Source organism: Nestor notabilis, unplaced genomic scaffold (assembly GCF_000696875.1).
Source record: "Nestor notabilis isolate BGI_N333 unplaced genomic scaffold, ASM69687v1 scaffold33368, whole genome shotgun sequence".
Taxonomy (NCBI): Eukaryota; Metazoa; Chordata; class Aves; order Psittaciformes; family Psittacidae; genus Nestor; species Nestor notabilis.
This window is the reverse complement of record NW_009939265.1, coordinates 26,667-43,775: the sequence shown is the minus strand read 5'-3', so window position 1 is coordinate 43,775 and position 17,109 is coordinate 26,667. Positions and strand designations below refer to the sequence as shown.

Genomic DNA, 17,109 nt, shown 5'->3' with positions numbered 1-17,109 from the left:
AAGGAAGGGGCCGGGGTGGGCTGGGTACCAGGGCCCAGGACTGGGCCTGCCGCTGCTGCAGCCCCAGAGCCGAGCTGCCAGCTCCCGGCCTCCATAAACCTCCTTTTTCTCCCCTAACAACCTATCTGCATTCCCACCTCTCCTCTCTGCTGTTTGGTAGCTCCCTAACATAACGGCAAGTGGAGAGTTGCAGCTGTATGTGAGGCTGAGCCCTTTGTTTGTCTGAAGGGTCATGTTTATCTCACTGGATAACGAGGGATCTAATGGAAAATTGTCTCCTTTGGGATTGGCAGATCTCTTAAATTCAGAGGTGTCTGGTTTGCTGGCGTGGCTTGCTAATCACCCTGGATATTCATAGTTACGTTATGGTTTCTTGCTGCTGTGAGAGTTTATTCTGGTGTTGGTGCCTAAAGTGCTCTGCTTTCCAGAAAACAACTCTTCAGATTTATCGTCTTGGAGCACTAGGGCAGCACTTGCAACTTGGAGAGGCACAGGAGAGTGATTTTTGAGATAAAGAAAAGGGAGAAAGGAAAACAGAAACTTTAAGGGCCACTGGAGATGCTCCCACCTTACAAGTAATCGTCAATTTATTTTTAGATAATATATAAATAGACAATATAAAAGTTTACTTAAAAATCCCATATGTTTTCTTGTGCAGTTTTCAGCTGTAGAGCTTAAGGATGAAAATGGGAAGTCCGTAAAGGAGAGTAAAAGTAACTGAATCATTGAGAGAAGACTAAAAAGCAGATACATAGCACCACTACAAAAAAAAAAAAAGGCATACAATTACCTACTGTTGTTTATTAAATGCTTTGGAACCCATGAACATGCAGTGTAGCTGCAGCTGGATTTTAATAGCTGTCTGAGCTATTGTGGAATGAAATAGTTCTTGATGGTGTCACGTGATGCAGTCACTGGTGGATAGAGTAGGGGTGATCTCAACTTTTTCTCCAGTTTTTTACTAGGTAGTTGTTACTGGTTAAAGTTAAAAACAACTGAAAACTGACAGTACTTTTTTGTTTGTTTGCTTCCAGAAAACTGATTGGGAAGTAGCCATAAAGAGTATTAACAAAAAGAACTTGTCAAAGTCACAAATCCTACTTGGAAAAGAAATAAAAATCTTAAAGGTATGTTAATTTGCAGTGATTTTTAAAGCTTCTTTACTTGAAAAGGAGTAGAGACTTTTGCCCTAGTTCATTCCAGGTCACGGGTAGTATGACAATAATTGCTGTTCTGCTGTTTGTTAGTTCCAGGAGAAATTCACAACTAAAAAGACCAAGGGTGTGGGGGGGGAAAAGATACTTTTTAATTCTGGAAATGGTCTCAGAATGGGATATGGGCATGATTTTGTAGTTAAAAGTGGAAAATTATTATAGAACCAGTCTCTGCACTTTGCTTATTGTACACGTAGAAAACTTTGTCCTTCAGGATGGCTGATGTAGCACCTTTGCCAAGCAGTGCATACAACAAAAGTCATAGCTGAGGGTAAAACTTCTGTCTTAGATCTTTTCTCACCTTTTTTGCTCAAAGATGCCTTGAAAGCTAAAATCAGCATGCTGAATTTGATTCCTGAAGCAATCTTCCCACTTCTGAGGTGTGTTAATTGATTAAAATGTGTAGTGTGCCTCTAATGAAGAAAAAAAAAAAACAAAACGGAGCATCAGTTTTTCAATGCTGTGTTATGGGAACATCTTAGATGGTCTCTTATCATTCTCCACTCTCTGAACTTCACCACATGTTATTTTAGATAGCTTTGCAGTAATGATTGGTGCTGCTTTCTTTCCATGTTTCCAAGCTTCTTGAGATACATCACTATTTTATATACTAATATATACATGTTATATTTTATTATATTTCTTACACACCAGAAATTGTAGTGTTTGGTATATTAGTGTGCTGCAAGTATTTAGCAATGACACAGGTTATTTTGAGCAGTTACAGTTAGTTTGAGCTGACCTGTGAGTTTTGTTTGGTGTTATTTGGTTTGATTTCCTTTTTATTGCAAAATGGTACAGTTGACTTGAACCAGAGTTGGTAACTCTGCTAAGTGAGAAATGTGTGAGACTAAATTTAGTGAGTTTTCAGTGTTCATTGAAGGATCAGTACTTCCTGTAACAAGACATAGAAAATAAGTTCTGGAACCAAATGTTTTTATGACCTCTGAAGATATTGCCTAATTTCCTATTCCTGTAAATATTGTCTAAACAGCTGGGATTTTCTCCAAATTCCATCATGTGATCTAAAAGAGATGATACCTTCCTTTGCAAAATTTGGTTGGTTTTGATTATCACCTAGCATAATAAATTTAAAAGAACAATAGCCACAGGCCATTTCCATAATGCAGATATTTTGTTTTACAGGAACTTCAGCATGAGAACATTGTAGCTCTTTATGATGTCCAGGTATAGTATGTTTTGGTGCCTTTTCATTAAAATTTATTTATGAAAATACAGTGCATATGTATGTTTACTTAGTAGAAAATTTTGAATGGCCACATATTTTGTTGCTATGATCAGTTTGGTACTTAGAAAAAGAAATTCAGTTCCCTAGCAGTGGCGAGGGAGTTGTCTCATCTTTAACGCCCTATGCACTTACTTTGTGTTGGTTCTTTCTAATAAGCAGGCTATGCAGTGTTGGGCTAGAAAGCCATGAGGAATACAGTTTACTGCCAGGCAGCAGGGGCAAGTGGTAGTCTGAGAAGTTCTGCAGAGGCTGTTTGTGTAGTTTGGTCCTGTCTCCAGAGGAAAAGAATCAGCTGGCTGGGCTGGGAGCTCAATCAGTGGCAGTAACTATTCTCCTGAATTAGCCTTGTTTCTTTGGCCCTATAATTTAATTGGAAAGTGGGTGTTTGTGGATAACGACTGAATACACCTGAAGGAAAATGTACTAGTAGGAGTTGATCTGAATGGATGAAGCAAGTGATTTTTTAAGGAGTCAGTGTAACTTAAAATACTGTATAGAAAAGGAGCAGCATCTTTGAGGTCTCTGTAACAAGGAAGTTTATTGCGTAGCTGTGTATCACAGTGAGGAAGAACTGAAGGAAGTAGAAGACCACAGTCACACATGTATATATTGCTATTGCCTGTGTTCAAGAGGACAGGATAAAGTATAAAAGCCAAGTAGACATTTGGATCTTTTCAAGTAGGAGAAATAAGTATTAAATGGCTTCAAATTGTCTTCCTCTGTTTATGCTCAGGATCTTAACTGGTAAGGTGAAGGAGTTGGTTTTTCTGGCCTATCCAGGGTGGTGTATTCCACTTCGTAGGAAGTACATTGTATCCTAAGCCCTGCAAGTGTTGAGTAAAGCTAAATGTGATGTAGGCTATACAGGCATTTGTTCTGCTTGAATAAGAACTATATATTTATCTCCTGGGCTCAATTCTAATCTTAAATGCAAAGTTACATTTATGAAAAAATTATTAAGAGCCACCCTTGAGGCAGTGCATAGTTACAGGAATGGAAAATAGATATTTTTACGTTCTTCAGTATTTTCTGTCTTCACACATTTGCATCCTTAGTTTTCAGCTTATGTGTAGATGTGTATCTCTAGCTATAGAAATCTGTCTGTGTTCACATGACACATGCTAGGCAGGCTCAGGTTTTGCTGTGTGTAGCGCTACAGGACATGTGCTAAATTCTTTTGACTTTGGTACAAAACTGATGTTCATGTAGCTACATGAACTATGCATCAGAACTTCCCATTTGGATGTGTGGACTCTTCTCCCTCCTGGATCTTCACTTCAGAGCTGAGGACTTTGAATGATACGAGCTGCTCTGAGAGGGAAAGTACAGTCTTCTTGAAGAGACCAGGTTTTCATGACTATTGCTAAGTGGAAATAATCTCTCAGCATCCTAAATTTAGTATATCCAGACATCTTAAAAGAAGCTTGAATTGTTGACTGATGGTGTTGGTGTGTGAGTAAGCAGCTGAATTTCAGATTTATCATTTACAGTTATTTATATGTGAGCATTACTTTCGAAGCTTTGCAGCTCAACCTGAGGGTAGTTGACCAGATGTGTATTTTGATGATTTAACATTGTGTATCTTCTAAGCCTTGGAAAGGCTCTTTATATGTTTGATCTACACATAGAGCATCCACAAGGGAAGAGAGGGCAGAGCTGTACACTTGCTCATTTTTTCTTTACCTGAAGGTTATTTATAAACATAACTTGTATGATTCTCTGCCACAGGAGAGAGGGTGCCTGTAGGGTGGCAGGACTTCTTGAATGATCAGTCCTGTGCTCTCCATTTAAGAAGGGGATGTTGCTGCTTGTCACCAACTATTGCATTTAAATAAAATCAACAGTTAAAACCAAGAGAAAGGAAAAGCTGTGTCTCATACCCTGGGCATATTTCAAGCACATTCATGGCAAACATAAAGCCTAGCAGTGTGATGCTACCTCTGTAGAAGAAATTGGTTTACAAAATATGATCTAAAGAATGTGATACTTGCACAAATAAGCTTTTCCCTTTCTGCGGAGGCCTGTGTTTGTGAAATATTATCCATCATTAACTTGTATGATTACATTAATTTATAACCCAGCAAGAATGAACACTATGCAAGGCATTCACATGTCTACTAGGCTGTTACACCTACTAATTTTCTTTAGCATTTCATGTTCTAGCATGTACTGCGCTTTGTGTTTGCTATAATATTGTGAACAGGGTGATATAGTACAGCAGATAAGACTTCAGGATTTCAAGCAATTTTTAGGTCACAGAAGCTATTTTATTTTTTTCTCAGTGCTGGAGCCAGTGGAGTCTGTCACAGTATGAAGTTCTCAGTGAGTCTGGGAGTCTGTTTTATTTTATGGTTCTGTTGGTCTGAAGTTTTTCTTAACCTGAGACAGTTTGAAATAAGAAAATGCTCATGTTTCAGATGCACTGTTTGGCAAACCATTTAGCTGAATAATCCAAGAACTGGTTGTTGCACCAAGTTTCCAGATAAAAAAGATGGTGTGAAATATAAGTGGCAAAACTAAGTAAAAATGTGTAAATTAATTGCAATGAAGAAGAAATATTTTTACATCTCATAGTATTAAATGAAATTATTTGTACTTAATGGCAGTACTTTGAGATTAAAGCTGTATCCCTGCCTAGCAATTTGGAATATATCTTTTAAGTTTGAGCATGAAAGGGTAGTTGTTATTTTACATATTACAAAAGGCTTCATTTGGAATTGTTTTCACAGGAGGTAGATTCCTTCTCTTTCATCTCTGTTTATTTATATGTTCATAAATCAGTGTAATAAAGATACATACACCATTAGGTTTTAATTAGATCTAAGGAGAATTTGTGAGCTATTCTGCTGAGACTATATGAATATTTTAAAAGCTTCTATACATTGCTGTTGCTTCAGCTCCCATGAACACCATTTTGATACATGGTATGTACAGGGTGCACTGAGATAAATTACTAGAAATGCCATTCATCCAGAGACACACCCAAATGAATTGGTGTGTGCATGGTTGGCATCAGAATCTTTTGTTCTGGTGCCAGCACAATAATTGCCCTTGATTTCTGTGAGGTGTTTACATGCACACTGGCAGGTTTGATCTGCAGTTCAGCATTTGATGTGAGCAGAGAAGCAGAGCATACCGTTGTTGTTTGTGCCATCTCAGAAAGCTGGGGGTCTGCACACCAGGGTGTGGAGACCACTGGTTCTAAGCCTGAAGTCATTTGTGCAGGTAAGTATGAACTTTCTGTCTGTGAGAGGCAGATGTTTTGCAATAGCAGGGCTCTGAAAAATAAATATAAGCAGCTCACCTCTAAATGTGAGATTAATTTTTTCACAAAGTGAAATGCCTAAAAAACCCCAGACCATAATAAATGGATAACAAGATGTAACCTGTTGAGACCTATTTTTATTTATCTTCTTGGGCAAGACTGTGGTAGTCTTTTATTTCAAGAAGAAAAGAATCCTGAATCTCTCAAATGGTATAAGAATGCAGCTCTTTTCCCATGGTGGTGCTGTGGGGTGTCATTCATCCTGCAAAAGAAGGCTTGGATTCTGTTAATTGAGGAAATGGAGCCCACTGTTTCTCAAAAGCAAAAGGAACCTAAAATAACCTCTAACTCACCAGCCTAAAGTACATTGAGGTCCTTGAATAAAGTATTATACTGAAGTATGAAGGTATCAGTGAGTTATTTGGAACGTGCTATATTTAGGACATGAATTTACAGTTTTGTGCAGTTCATGATCCCAAGTGTGTGCTGGGTGGAACTAATCTCTTACATAGTGCTAGACAGTGCCTGTTTTAGCAAATAATTTAATTCAAAACCTCTTTAGAATGTCAGCAATCAGAATGAAAGCTGTAATGTATCTTGGAGATGGCGTTTTAGAATGAATTAATATCTTCGCTCTATGGAGCCTGAAGTTTGCTATTTGAACAGTAGTTTAGGGACAACTAATTTCTAGTGTGTTAGTGGAGAAACAGTATCTGAACAGAAATTGTTTCTTGCTCTAGCTTGTTGGTACGTAGCAGACAAAATAACTGCAGCTGCTTCTGCTGTCTTTGACAGCAGTGAAAGCTATGGGAGCAAGGCCAGTGGTCCTTCTGGTACCTGCACTTCAGCCTTTACTTTTATGCACCGATGCCTGCGAGTTCTTACTGGGGGTGCTTGTGGAACGAACCATATTATCCATACCTGTTTTACCAGTGGGAATTAAATATTGCTGTTTGGTTTACCCAGGGACTCCGGTTGGCCTGGTAGCATTGCATATGTTTCTTGAGGCATTTGCTTCAAGTGTTCCGATCTGTGCTCTTGCTCTTGGTATCTCACAGCTTTGATTGCCTCCATACTCTCATCATAGCTCTTTCTGAGCTGTTGTCTTTTGAAAGGGGATGTCTCAATATATTTATTATTTCCCTCAGCTCCTTAAGTCCACTGTGTTTGCCAGTATCCATCCTCACTGTGTGTGGAAATAGTCATGTGAAAATATGCTGTTCAGACAAGTTTTCAGGCGAAAAGAAAAATCCTGCCCCGTAGAAACTGTAAAGGTTTTGAAATACTACCTGGTAGCTGATGCTAACTGGAAGGTTGGTTACAACAATATTGGGCTGCAAGGAATGATGCCAGTGTAGGCGTTCAAGGTTAGGGACAACCAGTTGGAATTTGTTTTGGCTGACAGAACCAAAGAGTTGGAGTTACTACATAGTCCTTAACTTACCCGCTGTGCCTAGATGCTGTAATTTGTATTTCAAAACTGTTTCAGATGATCTTCTAGTACGTGAGTGTGGTAAATGTTCAGTGTGCTGTGAACAGTTTTGCCTTTCCTTTGTGTTGTGCAGCAGGCCAGTCTCTTTCACTACCTCCCGTATATATTAGTTAAGTACAGCGTTTGACATAGCAGAAAATGAATGATATGGCTATTGTGGTACATTTTTCCATGACCGATTGCTCTTTTATGTAAATAATTGGCAGCATGCATGCTATTTCAATCCTACAGGCATATGTCAAGTGACATTTAGTCTAAGACTTAACATTTAGTCAGAACTAACAAAATGTTCAGTCCTTTGCATGATGGGAGCTGAACATGTTAAAGCTGCTGCAGTAGTGCACACAGAAAGTAAAACAAGAGTATGTGTAATACAGTAAGAAACAGCCTTAAAAACATCTAGACCAGTCATTTTTTCACTAAATCATTAGAACTTCTGCCAAATGAATTTAATGGGGTAAAAAAAAAAAAAAAAAGAAAAAGGAATGTATTGCTGGGGAGGAAAAAAAAATCAGAGCAAATAAAGCACAAATTAACATATCAGAAGATCAAACAGATAATAGCAGTGCACAGGCTGTCAGGTTAACTCTCATGTTTTTGGGACTCTGATCATAAACTCCAGCTAACCAGAATGTACAGGCCTGGAACAGAAACATGTTAACTGTTTATTTGCCACAGTTTCAGCTTTGGCAGCTCACCAAGAGCTCCTTGCAGACTTTCAGCTTATCCTAAAAGAGAGCTTCCTAACCCAAAAGAAATCTAGGGTATGTTTCTGCCAGTACACCAGAGTTCTAGCAACAGCTGTCAGAAGTAACCATGGATGTTTTGACTTCTTTTTTGATTAATGGTTTTTAAATGGATCTGCTGCGCCAAGCCTGTGCTTTGGTTTGGAACTTCACATCCCCTGAACCCACTAGGATTAAAACACAGCAAATTTTGGCAAATATGTTGCCTCTTAATCCCTATTAGGTTTATCTGTAAGCTTTCAGAATTGTAAAATGGTTTCCTATTAACCTTTGTCATCTTTTTCAACTTACAAGTTAAACCTAGATTTAGAATAAGGAGCAAAACCAGGTTTTGTCAAGCAAATTTCAAGTAACAAAGCAAGGCATGCTGGGCAAAACTGTTCTGTAATTGTTGCAACACAACGTACGTTTGGTTTGCTTCATTATTTTTCCAGGTAGAAGAGTAGGCGAGAACAATTCCAGCTGCAGTAATTTTATGATCTGTGTATCAATGTAAATATTCAAAAGCTTGTTTCAAGAAGCAGTTTAGAATAGCTTGCTAGGTCAGCTTTATTCCTGCATGTTAGGTCTGAAATATGCTGGTTTACTAATCTTTTCTTTTTTGAACATTCTGCTTAGCAAGTCAACAGCAATCACAAGTCTAGGGAATGATAGGGATAGCCTTATTTTTCAGCAAAATAATTTAGAAGGGAAACGTGTCTACAGAATCATTCTGTCTTCTGAGTATATTCCCAAAATGGAGATCACATTCCCAGTCAGGCTGGCCAAGAACTGTAATGCAACATTTGAGGGATGAACACGTCAGCTGTTGTGAACTAAAGTTTGCATTGGTGGGGTGTTTAAAAGTGTTTGGTTATGTGTTAAAGTTGGGATGAGATGTGGCTCGGGAGCTTGGTACCAGTAGTGTTCCAAGTATTACTTCAGCAATACAAATTAGGAAGGACTTTTGACCAGTCTGGGACAATCTCTTTGTGAAACCTCTAATCTGATCTGGTTTAATAAAAAAGAGTTGTTCAAGCTACAAAAGGAAACACTCTAATTCTTACTATGACTTTAACCAAGTGACTTGTTTGATTATTTTTTAATCAAGAATATCAGTCAAAATAAGATGAGTAATTCTACTGAAGGGAAATCTAGTGACTTTCTTTAAGCAGGTGAGGGTTAGTACAACAGGACAAATCATTAACTCCATGTTTCTTAAGAAAGCAGATTGACTTGAAAGGACTTTCCAAGGGAATCCAGAAAACACATTGTCTTAGCTTTGAGATGAATAAATGTCTGTTGTGAGTTGAGCATTACATACTGCCATAAGCTGCTGGTTTTGTACAGAGACTGTTGTGTAGTGGAGGGACTGACGCTGTGGAACATCTATTTCTGATTCATGGGATTGCTATGTTTGGGTGGAAATCCATTAGCTGAGCTGCTTTCTTGTCACTGGAGAACAGGCAGTTTCCATGCTTCCTAGCTGCATTATTTGTTTACACATCACAATTGTCCTTTAAGTGACATACTCTGTGCTTGGCAGAATTTTTAGTTTGATAAATGAGAATGTGAGAGGTGCTGTTTGTCATCCTTGGGGTTCCTGAAAGAAAGTGAGTTTCTGTCTTGTGAGGTGTTGTTGCAAAGGAATTATGTAGAAAGAAATGTTTATCATTATGTATTTTCAGTAATTTACAGAGCAAGTAATTACTTTTTTTTTTTTTTTGTTCTCGCTTTAATGTATACACTTTAGGTTTTGAGGCATTTACAGGAATGCAAATTATGGTTACCATTGGCCACAGCTGTTACAGAGACATTGAACAATTGGGACTTCTAAAGCATGATCTACTGCTGCTTTAATATTCTATATTGGTTGGAGTTTGTCTTTCACTCCCAACAGATTTGACTAATGTTCCTAGAAACTTGCTTTCTTTGAAGCTAATTTCCAAATGTAAACAGATCTGTAATGTGCTTGATGTTCTGAGCTGGAAAGAACCTCAAATGCATTTCTGTAACACAGACAAGAGTGGCTAAACTAAACGCTTCCCGAAAGCAAAGCAGCCTAATGCAGTCTTGAATTAACCTTAAAACATCCAGTTCATCTTGAACTGAACTTTGTACAGTTATCTGTAGTTGATATCTGTGTCTGTGATGGTTTGGTAGAAATCTACTTTAATGGGTTGTGCCATCCATATGCCGTGTGTGATATTTAAGGTCTTTGGTTTCCCTCACCTGGGCCTATGGGCCTGTTTTTACTTTCTTTTTCTTTTCAAGCTTCCTAGTCTGGCCTCTTAGTGAGCCCTTGAAAATGGCATTCCTGTGCTAGCTCTTGCCAGGTCAGTCAAAGCGAACACGTGCTGAAGCTTTAAAACAAACACTGGGAAAGGTGACTTAAGTTCACAGCTTTTGTTTTGCCATGCAGTGCCCCTTTTGACTCTTTTTGATGCTAGCTAGCAGAATACAGTCAGGCTGACTACATTTCCATTTCGAGCTGGGGTGTATGCCTGGCTGGCCTTGTGTGCTTTGCCATCTCGGTATTTGCCTTCAACTGTCTTAAAAACATATTTTCCCGCAAACTGTCAATCCTTTGTTTATTTTTAAACTGAAAGGGAGGTAACATACCATGCAACTAAAACCATCATCCTGTTTAGTGCGTGTCCTTATGTTTCCTTCTGGTTCTCTTTGTGTTCTTTCTGTCTTACTCAGTCAGCTCACAGGGAAAAAATGCTTTTAGTTTATAAAAGATCTCTGAGTGTTCTTAACTTTGTTTTGTTGCCAACTGTAGGCACAACAAAACTTATATGCAGGAGGCTTTGTGGAAAATGATGTTGGTTATTGGCATAGACAAGTAGGTTCTTTCTTCCCTCACACAAAATAAGTATTTGTAAAAAACGTGAATGTTCTTGTTAGGGTCAGGTTTAAGCACAGACATTTTTACTGCATTTTACTGCATTTTTGTGTGTAGATAATTTACAGTAGAAGTTGGCTATTCTGTTGTTCAGTAACTTTTACCCAGTTACAAGAGAAGGAATTCAGGTTGTAAATAGGTTAGGTCAAAGGAGGTCAGTGCTTTGGAAAATCTCAATAGGGCTGCCATAACAAATCGCACCTTTTCCATAAGGCATTTAGGTCCATGGCAGGGAAATGCTTCTGCCAGTGACTCGCTGAGGGAGATATTTTACAGAAGTATGCATGATTCCTGAAGTAATTATCCTACAAAATTGCATTTGGGAATTGGTTTATTCCAGACAGTTAACTGCTCTGTGATTTCTGACTGACCTTTGGCTTGTCAGATGGCAGAACCAAAGCTTGTTTCACCCAGAAGCAAAGAATGTAACTTTGGAATTCCTCTTTAGAAAGCTGGTTGTTGTAGCCGCATTGTCCCACTTATGGTTTATAACTGTCCAGTATATTTGTGACTAAATATTACTGGCAATTGAAAGCTGAGAGAGTGATATACAGTGGAAACCAATGTTACTTACTGTATAATGCTCTTTTAAATGATAGCTTTAGTCTTCGGGTTATTTATTGCCTGGTGGGTTTTTTTACAAATACTAATGTCTTTGAAAAGGTGAAGTATTTAATGGTGGAGAATATATGTATCTGCTACTCTCTAAAACAGTGACTTTAACATAAGGTGTCTGGATTGAAAAAAATCTCATGTTGCACTTGGTTAATGCAGGTGCTGATGGCTTTGTCTTGTCGTATTCTTAAATGGGATTTGTTCTCCTCTTTTAGGAAATGCCCAATTCTGTCTTCTTGGTAATGGAGGTATGTGTTAACATACATTTTTCTTTCTGGCTGATTATAAAGGTGTTTTTTAGACAAAACTTCTTTGCACAGCTGCAAAATAACCATGACTGGTCAAAGCAAGCAGTTCTGAAAACTAGATTATTTACTTCCTATGCACTGCTAAGTTAGAAGTGTTTGTTCCATAAAATATTCATTTCATTTTCTGATACTAGAAGTATTGAAGTATTACATCTCAAATTATTGATTACAGATAATCAACAAAACAATTTGAAGGCAAACAGCTGGAAGTGATCTTCTCATTTTCATTGAAAGCTTACAAAGTAAAAAATATAAAGAAAGTTTCGGTGCTTGTGTTTTGAATAAAAACCTTTCTTTTTAACAGTACTGCAATGGTGGGGATTTGGCAGATTACTTACAAGGTAATTGATCACTGTATTTCCCTATTAAGAACCTCTTGCATTACATGCTTGTATTCTGTATTCCTGTAATCCACTGATGTTTCTCCAAGATTTTTTTTTTGCTTGTCTTTTAAATATTTTTTTCTGTTCATAAAGTATCTATAATTCCACAATGCATGTTCACCCTGGTGTGATTTCTACAGTCCCCTCTTTACAAATTCATGAAGAATCTGTTGAGAGTTTTATTCTGTCTCAGTCAAGGTCAGCAGCAGAGTGTTGTTTATTGCGTGTTTGTGTGCCACTCTGGAAACTTGAAAACTAAATTTGAAGCTGCAGGGAGCCATAAGGTTTTGCATTTGTTTAAAAACAGTGTTTTTAAATGCCACTTATAATTGAAACAAAAAAGCAATTGAAACAAAGTAGCAATGAAGGTAAATAAAATAATGCACAGGCAGAAACTGCTTTTTGCCACTGCTTTCAAAACAGTTGAATGTAATATTTCCTTATTTGTAAATGAGGGAGAAGATGTAACTAACCATAAATAGCATGCTGAAAAATGTGTGGTTTTCTATTGCTAAGGTTGTGTTTTGGGGGCTGCTGCCAGTGTTTTGATTCCACCTGCTTTCTTTTCCAAGATCCGCACTTAAAAATACTGAATTACTTATATAATAACACTTTCTACAAAGAGGCAGTTCTGGTTCAGAAGTGATTTTGCCCCTTCAGTGTGGCTCTGCCCAAAGTGAAGACCCAAGTTAGAGAATCATGACAAATCAATTCTTATTCCAGACAAAATTTTGAGTAGAGATGGTAACCTTCCTATTTTTCTTGATGAAAATATTCTTCTACTTGCCTTTGTATCTCAGAATGTTGAAAGAATCTTTCTGTGAAAGCTATTGTTATGGTAACTGTGCATATTAAAAGCCTAATTCACTTCCCTTAAAATCCTTGGAAAGACTCATACAGTATAATCCAGCTCCTGTGTTCAGTACTTTTTCAGACTGCAGTGAGGTAATACCTTCTGAAGAGACTTTCAGAAGTACATCCTATTTTTTCCCTTCCAAATAGATTTTATCATGGATTAAATTTTTTTGAGCAGAGTGGTTATTTGCATCCCCATAATAATTTGTTTAAAGAACAGGTTTTGTGGCTTCAGGTTGTAACATGATTGCAGATATAGTTAATGTTCTAAACTGTGAAGTTCTTTGTATTTTCTTGGCTCCTTTGCCTTTTTGGTGAGTTTAGGATTTAATGGTGATTGAGAAGTTTTTCAATTATTATGCTACAATGTTTAATAAACTATTATAAACCCAGATAAATAAGTACTATAGCTAGTGTAAAACTATGGAGATGTGTATGTTGTTGGGAGTATATACATTTATAGGAAAACACTGAAGATTGGAATGTTCTGAATGTAATTCGCCATGGTTTGATTGTCTTAGTTATTTTCAGTCAGTCACTGTGAAGTTTATTGCTTTTTGCCCAAAGATAATGGTATTTACTTTCTCATCTGTTAATGTGTATGTTATTTCCAGCTAAAGGAACTCTTAGTGAAGACACCATCCGTGTATTCCTCCAGCAGATTGCAGCAGCTATGCGCATTCTGCACAGTAAAGGAATCATTCACAGAGACCTTAAGCCACAGAATATTTTGTTGTCTTATGCCAGTCGTAGAAAGTCAAGTGTCAGTGGGATACGCATCAAAATAGGTAAATATGTTTTTCTCTGATATAATAGTAGATCATAACTGTTGGATTGTTTCCCTCCTCTGAAGGATCTTTGTACTGAAAGCACAGAGGGTGTACTGGGTATGGTGTGTATTAAATTTATGCAAATCGGGCAGTAAGTCTAGAGTGATGAGCTTTATGGTGTAATGCAGATACTCAGTATAAGAAAGATGGAGTCATAAAGACCTTTTTGATGAAACCTGCAGGAAAAAGAAATCTATGTAGCTGATGCTTCTAGTATTAAGCTATTTCAATTAGACATAAATCTGTAATCTTTGAAATTTTGAGTAGCCTTTAGTCCATTTCAAACTGTGCGTGCAAGACTCCAGTCTCAGTTCCAGCTGGGGTGGTTTTGTGGTAGGCCCTCCTAAGGGTTATTTGAGAAGTTTAGAAATGTAGGTTACGACCTATTTTTGACAGAATGTTTGGCATTGTAACTGAGGGGCGATGTCGGTTGTTCAGGATACTACCAAACTCATCTTTAGAGGACACTTCAGGTATTTTAATCTCTTACTGTTGTCTGTTAAAATGTCCATTTAAAAATACCTTATTTTAAACACGTTTACTTTCTGTGCTTTTGCTCAGCCAAAATCTAAGATCTATTCCAACTCAATCCATCTTCTGAGCAGCGCAGAGGAGGCAAAACTTCTTTGTTCTCTTGCTGTCCTTACTGGATAGTTTCAGATGCTTTTGCATATGTGGAAAATTCAGGCATCAGAAACTTGACTTCTTAAACGTCTACCTGATGTGATTTCACTGAAGCAGATTGTATATTCATTGCTCTTAATGAACCATTTATATTTAGCCACTCTGACGCCAGAAAGTGTTCTTTGCAGCTGGGGAGATGGCTGAGCAGCAGTTTGTGCAAATGATGCCACTGCTGTTTCTTGGCTTGCTCTTTAGAAGATAATACATTATTCTTTCAGTGGAACATAGATTTTACTATTCCATGTAGTTGGCTATATATTATATGTGTCTTTTTCTCTCTAGCTGGTAGTTGTAGCAGATTTCAATAAGAACATGATTTTTAGACTCTGAAAATCTGAAAATTTTCTTTTCATTGACAAATATGTTTCTTTATGTAGCTGACTTTGGTTTTGCTCGTTATCTGCATAGCAACATGATGGCTGCAACTCTGTGTGGTTCCCCTATGTATATGGTAGGTGACAGTATATTTCAGATTATGTTGCTTATCTCAAACATTCTCCTACTAGAACAAAATAATTTACTGCTTAGAGATTGGCAAATGCCTGATACTGCTCCAGAAGTATTGGGGGCAGCATTCAGTGCATCTTTCCGTAGTTTTACTAGCTCCTGTTTTCTTGTCGTGTGGAGATCACAGTTGTTAAAATCAGAGAGACATTGAACATCTCTTAGCACTGCAGGGAGGAAAAATCTTTTAGAATTAAAAGGTAATACATTTTAGCTTTTTTTTTGTCTTGTTTTGGTTTGGTTTTTTTTGTGAAGTGGTTTCATTCCCATATGAACCCACTCCCCCCCCTTGAAAATCAGGCATTATCTCCTTCCCAGTTTCTAAGAAAATAAAAAGTGATCAAATAGAGGCTAGAAGTTAAACAGCTACTTGATGTTTCATTCTGGTTATTTAATGTATTCTCTCATATGTGGAGTTTGTTCTCTTTGGTGTTTTTTAACAATTTGGAGTTAATTGCTATTAATTTTTACTAAGTAGTGTGATTGTCAGTTGAGCACTGAACTGTCCGATTTTGGCACTTCCACTACTGTACAGTATGGTCATAGGAAGATCTTTTGGCTATCCCTTGGCTCGTTTTTTATATGTAAAATGGTGATAATAATATTCCTTATGAAATGCTTTGTTATTTATCCGTGAGGAACACTGCATAAACCAAGTAAATAACGCTTAACCTCTTACTCCATACATGCTAATCATTAGATGCTTTCTTTAGAACATTTCTAGTTTTCTGTGGTTTTGAAACATCATAGCTTTCGTTTTAGATAGAACTGTTACCTTTCAAGTCATGTGATGCAGATTAAAATGTTAATTTTTGTCTTACAATAAAGTGGTCTCTGTTAATGCTGCTCTTACAGAAGAACTGTAGAATTTGTATTCCTGCAGGTTTGCTGTTCTGCTTTTCCCCTCTGAGACTTTGCTGTTCTTTCCAGGCCCCTGAAGTGATTATGTCTCAACACTATGATGCTAAAGCAGATCTGTGGAGCATAGGAACTGTGATTTATCAGTGTCTTGTTGGAAAACCACCTTTTCAGGTAACACTTTCTTTCCTTTTCCCTCTTTAGTCTCATGGAAGTTCCTAGGGCTTTTCCTTGCAGTCACGCAAACAGAAATAAATCGTGATACCTGAATGTAGTGTCAGTGATTCAAAGGCCAGATCTTTTGAGGATGATACCAAGGGAGGAGGTGCTCATACTTTGTGAGGTCCATGTGTTCAGTCCAGAGGGAATATATAAGGATACACAGTACTGAAGTCACTGCTGTGCTTGGGGTGTTCTCCTTTAATGCCTTCTTTTATATGCAAAAGCCTCTTTTTTGCATATGTGTGCATAGGTACAAAAGCTATTTTCTATGTGAAACTGAGTTTTAATAATGTACATTTTTGTTTGACAGGCCAATAGTCCTCAAGATTTGAGAATGTTTTATGAGAAGAACAGGAATTTAATTCCTAGGTATGTCACCATGGCCTTTTCTGTCACTAGAATTCGTTGACTAAACACTTTTTCATCTTTGGGAATACTTGGGATTCATAAGAATAATTGATGTTGCTATCTTTGCAAGGATGTAGTATGATACCACTGACTCATGTTGCATCTTGCCTTCATTGTACCTTGCTGAGTTGCAAGGGTTATATGCTAAGGCTGTAGAGCATGTATAGTGAAGACTTAGGGACGTGGCAGAATGCTGACTTTCTGAAATTTAATGTGCTATGCATTATTTAATGCATACATTAAATTTAATGCATGTTTTACTTCCTCTTGTGTGCAGTATTCCTAGGGAAACATCAGCTTATCTGGCTGACCTGCTGTTGGGTTTGCTTCAGAGAAACCAAAAAGATAGAATGGACTTTGGTATGTAATTTTTCCTTTTGCTCTCTTGACTTTCCTTGTTAGTTGTATTCATGTGACCAGAGTAACTGTCTTGACCTTTTACCCACGGCCAATTACATGAAAAGTGAAGTATATTTTTCTTCTCAATAATCATAAAGAAGGCAGAGTAGCCACAATAAATCATTGGGTAACTACTGTCAGTCAGTATTAAGGAATGCACGTAAATAATGACTTCATGTTGTAAATTAGT

At 37.5% G+C, this 17,109-nt stretch overlaps 1 protein-coding gene across 1 annotated transcript in view; it reads left to right on the top strand.

The window, feature by feature from the left end:
- Positions 1-1,038: 1,038 nt before the first annotated feature.
- Positions 1,039-17,109, top strand: part of ULK2 (unc-51 like autophagy activating kinase 2) — a 37,218-nt gene continuing 21,147 nt past the window's right edge. Inside the window, exons 1-9 of the mRNA XM_010019762.1 lie at positions 1,039-1,127; positions 2,361-2,402; positions 11,684-11,716; positions 12,081-12,117; positions 13,629-13,802; positions 14,906-14,979; positions 15,963-16,064; positions 16,423-16,481; positions 16,798-16,880. Of these exons, the coding sequence (XP_010018064.1) occupies positions 11,687-11,716; positions 12,081-12,117; positions 13,629-13,802; positions 14,906-14,979; positions 15,963-16,064; positions 16,423-16,481; positions 16,798-16,880 (559 nt within the window). The 5' untranslated portion in view covers positions 1,039-1,127; positions 2,361-2,402; positions 11,684-11,686. The remainder of the gene's footprint in view (positions 1,128-2,360; positions 2,403-11,683; positions 11,717-12,080; positions 12,118-13,628; positions 13,803-14,905; positions 14,980-15,962; positions 16,065-16,422; positions 16,482-16,797; positions 16,881-17,109) is intronic.